At 59.2% G+C, this 4,890-nt stretch overlaps 1 protein-coding gene across 1 annotated transcript in view; it reads right to left on the reverse strand.

The window, feature by feature from the left end:
- The window catches only part of TNRC18 (trinucleotide repeat containing 18), a gene marked incomplete at its 5' end in the record, with an annotated part of 16,297 nt that extends 13,743 nt beyond the window's left edge, over nt 1-2,554 (reverse strand). The window contains 2 exons of the mRNA XM_010073528.1: nt 4-1,709; nt 2,429-2,554. Of these exons, the coding sequence (XP_010071830.1) occupies nt 4-1,709; nt 2,429-2,554 (1,832 nt within the window). The remainder of the gene's footprint in view (nt 1-3; nt 1,710-2,428) is intronic.
- Between the last annotated feature and the right edge of the window lie 2,336 nt (nt 2,555-4,890).

Consider the following 4,890-nt stretch of genomic DNA (forward strand, 5'->3'; position numbering starts at 1 on the left):
CACAGCCACGGCGATGCCCACGGGCAAGTGCCTCACCTCCACCTCGCCCTGGGAGCCAATGCTCTCGCGGCCAAAGGATTTGGCACTCTCGGGTCTCTCGGGGTCCCTCTTCAGTTGCTTCGCTGGCTGCTGTGACAGCAGCTGCTGCACTTTGGAGGCACCCAGCTGCGAAGAGTCCAACTTCATGTTGCCCAAGCCGCCGAAGGGGCTCTTCTTGCCACAACTCTGCCGGGACGTGGTCTCCTTGGCAAAGCTGCCGCTGTACTTAATGAGGCTCTGCATGGCCGACCCTTCGCCGTGGGAAGCGGGGTGGAGAACATCTGCAGCACCCCGTGAGCCCACCACCGAGGACCGCGGCAAGCCACTGGGGTCAAGGTAGACCTTCTTGGCTTCCTCCTCCGCCCGGGTGACGTGGTTGTGCTGTGCGGCCAGCACCGCCATCTGCGTGGTGGCAAAATTGCCCATCTCAAAGGGCTTCCACTTCTGCTCGGGCGGTTTCAGCTGACCATGCTCCAGGTGCTGCCGGGAGGAGTCCAAAGTGCTGTAGATCTTCGCCGCTTCTTTGGAGCTGGATCGCTGGAAGCGGTCCCGCTCGCAAGGGCGATGCTCTGTCTCGGGACTCGGCTTCAACAAGTCCTTGGAGGCCAGGAACTCCCTGCTCTCCGGGGAGCCCAGCCCCGGCCGGTTGAGGAAAGGTTCTGAAGTGACCTGTCTTTTCAACACCATGGAGTTCGCCCTGATCACCGAGCCCTTCTCCCGTAGAGCCTCCATCCTTTTGGCATCACTGTGGCAAGAAAAGTCCTGGGACAAGAGCGTGCGGGAGGTGTCGGTGAGGCACCGCTCCGTGGGCGACTGCAGCACTCCCACCTTACCAAGGTCCTTGTCCTTCGCCTTGTTGTCACGGGCCTGCGAGGCGATTTGGATGGGCCCGCTCCTCTCGTCGTAGGCTTCGACCGAAGGCACGAAGGTGGGGGCGATGACTTTGTGCTCCCTCCCCAGCTCCTTGGCCGGCGGGAAGATGGTGTACATGCTGGAATGGACGGGCTGCGGAGGGAATGTCGTGGCCGGCGTCATCTTCCCCGGCTGCGAAGGGTGCGGGGACGGGCAGCTGCAGGAGACGTGCAAAGCACCCACAGAGGGCAGGAGGGGCTCCCCCCGCTTCAGCCGCTCGGCGTGGGTGTGTGCGGAAGGCCTCATGTTCTCGTCATGCCGAGCGGGGTCCTTGGCACAGCGGTCCTGCTCGGCACCCAGGACCTTCAGCATGGGGTCCCCACCCCCATTGCAGTTGCTCAGGGAAGAGCTCTGCAGCGGGTTCTTGGACTTGGGTTCCCCACCTCCCGTACCCCGATTTGGCATGTGGTCAGCCAGGAAGGGTGAGAGACGCTCGCCAACCTTCACTGCCTTCTCCACCACGCTCACTTTCCGGTCGCTGTCGGGTTTGGTGTCCTGTGTGAGGTCTACCACGCTGCGGGGCCGGGGCTCCTCCTTCGGCTTGCTCTCCTTCTTGGCGAAGGGCAGGGAGAGATCGCTCCTGCATGCCCGCTCCTTCCCACCAGGGTCTTTCAGGCCTTCTTTCGAGCTCTTGTGCAGCTGCCCAAGCTCCTTCTCCCGGAGCAGAGTGCTCGGCGTGTGGTTGCCCGTGCTCCTCGAGAGGGGAGGCTGTGGATGCAAAGCAGACTGGCCCGCGTGGCCAGACAGGTAGAACCCATCTGCAGAGCAAAACAAACAAGGTTACCACGAGCCTCCAACCCCTCCAGTCCTACACAGAGACAGCCAAGAAGTGGCAAACAAAGAGGCAATGGGTTTCAAGGATGTCTCAGCAACAAATCACAGAATCATAGAATCATGGAATGGTTTGGGGTGGAAGGGACCTTAAAGCCCATCCAGTGCCACCCCCGGCCATGGGCAGGGACCCCTCCCACCAGCCCAGGTTGCTCAAAGCCTCATCCAGCCTGGCCTTGAACCCCTCCAGGGATGGGGCATCCACAGCTTCTCTGGGCAACCTGGGCCACTGCCTCGCCCCCCACACAGGAAAAAACTTCCTCTTAATATCCAATCTAAACCTCCCCTCTTTCAGCTTTAAGCCATTACCCCTCGTCCTGTTCCTCCCCATCTTTCCTGTAGGCCCAGGATCCGAATCAAACGTGGCCACGAAGGACCAGGGCAGAGGAGACCAGGCAGGTGCCCTGACACAGCCCAGGTGGGGACACAGGACTGCCCCATCTCTGAAGCACACTGAGCCTTGCGACGCAGCAGCACACGGGGGCTTTAAGGAGGGACCTTGGTATTGCTAAGACCAGGAAACATCCCTGGATAATAAGCCCAGGGGGTTCCTGCTCTTCACCTTCAACATCCCAGCATCCAGCAGCCAAGCAAGCCCAAAACATAGGGCGAGCACCCAGAGGTGACAGAGGGGACCCAGACTCACCTTTCTGCGACTCGAAGAGGCTGTGCTGACCCAGCTGGGCCAGGAGAGGACTGCCGGCGCTGGGGGGCTCGAGGTGGCTCAGGGGAATGTACGACGGGTAGAGCCCGTTAGGCAGATGGGAGAAGCCTGCAGAAAATGGGAAACAGAAGAGGGAAACATGTTTCAGCGCAAGCAGCACGCCGCCTTGGAACGAGCCCCGCAGGAGCACAGACTGTTGTGGCTGTCGGTCCCTCGCACGCCAGGAGCGGCGGCTGCGAGGACGCGTGCCGCAATGCTCACCGCGCACAGCCCGTGGTGGGGAGCGCTGCTTGGGGTCCCCATTTTAGGTACCCCACTGTGAGTCCCCCAGCTCACTCCTTGCACCTCTGTGAGGCTCGAACTTTGCAGCCGCCGGGCAGCAGATCAAGCGTGCTTCTTTCTGAGCAGAGCCTCAAATCTTCAGGCTAAACGACCAAACCACCTGGCTGATAAGCTGTTTTATCACAAGCACAGCGACCTGTGGGTGAGGGCACCCCCCAACACCCTCCCCAGCAGCAATAAGACCCTCTTCCCAGCACAGCTTTGCCAACACAGCCCATCCCTGCTGCAGCTGCCCAGCACCAGGTACGGGCTTTGGGGAAAACTGAGAGCATCCTCCCCGGCAGCTCACACAAAGCATAGCTTCACGTATCCAAAACCAGCATCTTATCCCGGAGAAAGGCAAAACAGAGCAGAAAATCTGCCGCCCATCCACGAGCTGAGATGAAGGCAGTGTGTCCCCAAGGCCCTGCTGCCAGTGGTGCAGATTATGTCCTGGACATTGGGGCCTTCTCAAGAATGGGGCCCCCAGCAGTGTCCTCATGTGGATAATCATCAGCAGCATTTCATCAGCAAACACAATCACCGCAATAGCGGTAATAACGCAAGCTCTTGGCTACAGGCAGCAATTCCTCGGCAGCACTGCCACCAAACGGCGCCCGTGCAATACTGCAAACCCCAGTGCGCTGCAAGAACCAGCTTCCCTTTGGTGCCATCATTTAAAAACCGATTCAAAGCCATCAGGAGAGTCTGAAAGAGCCACTCAAGCCCTCGGCAACCCTCCTCCCCTTCCCACAGACCCCATTAGCAACCAACTTCCCCAAAACCCAACCATCCCACTGAAAGCAACCGGGCAACAAGTGTGTCAAGAGTCCAGCATCCAGCCGGATCGAAACAACATCACACCAAAACCCAAGAGGAGACAGTGAAGTTCAGTCCCCCAAGCTGCACGTGGAGCACCATCTGCAAGAGTTAGTCAATATTTCACTTTATTTAGACAGCCGGGATCTCTTTCGCATACATGTTTGCATCCCGGCACATGTGCTTCACCGACGCGGCGCTGCGCACAGCTCCTGGCCCAGATCCATTGCCCGACAGCTCCCAGCGGCATCGCCGGCACACGCCAACCCTCCAGCGGCACGACCACAGGAGCTGCTGTGCCCGTGAAGTTCAACACAAAACCCATTCCCAGCAGCTACAAGTTGCCATTTCATCTCGTGCAGGGTGCTATAAAATGCACACACATTCACACCTCTCCTTGGTAACCCCAAAACCTTCCCACTGAGTATTTCCAAACACATTTTGATTTTATTATTTCCAAACACATTCTATGATTCTATGATTTTCATATTCCAGGGATGGAGAGTGTTGGGTAGCACCCAGGGCACCTAACCCAGGGTAGCCGTGAGCAGCTCCCTGTTTGCCCCAGCCACGGCACCTCCACCGCTCCGGCACGGCTGGGCTGGCGACGAGCCAGCGTCTGGAGCAGGAGCGACACATTTCCGAGGGAACACGAGTCCCATCTGGCAGAGCACATGGTTGCAGCATGTAAACCCCCCGCAGCACCCCGTGCCACACCAGCCCGGTGGCCCTGGCTGCAGACATTGCCACGTGAGCCCCTTCTCCCAGCCAGAGCTCAATCCCAGCTGCGGTGCTCCAGAGGTGAGAACACAGGCGGGGAGATCGCGGCGAGACACATCCCACGCTGCAGATACCACGGTGTGCAGATGCTCATGGCATGTCCCTGCTTGCCCATGGTGCAAGGACATGAAGCCACCTGCAGAGCTCCAGGAAGGGGACACGATCCAGCCCTGACATCCAGGGCAGGAACGCCTGCATGCAGCTTAAGCTTCTGGTACCCAAAGAGGCATTTTGGGACCAGTTACATTCCTGGTCCTACTGGGGCAGCTCCCTGCCTGCAGCATCTCATCCCACCAAGGGACAGCATAGGGTCAGCCCCAAACGCTCTGGGGTTTCCTCCACAATCAGTATTATCACAACCCACTGCTGGGACCCAGCCTCAGCCAGGGGCTGCAGGAGGAGGAGGAGGAGGGGAAAGGCCAGTTGGAAGAATGAGAGGATCAGGAACGGTGGGATGACAGTGGCCAAAAGACAGGTGACATCCCCGCCAGCTGCCCAGCATAAGATGTGCTGTCGCAGAGGTT

The sequence above is a fragment of the Pterocles gutturalis genome, unplaced genomic scaffold (genome assembly GCF_000699245.1).
Source record: "Pterocles gutturalis isolate BGI_N339 unplaced genomic scaffold, ASM69924v1 scaffold23761, whole genome shotgun sequence".
Lineage (NCBI taxonomy): Eukaryota > Metazoa > Chordata > Aves > Pterocliformes > Pteroclidae > Pterocles > Pterocles gutturalis.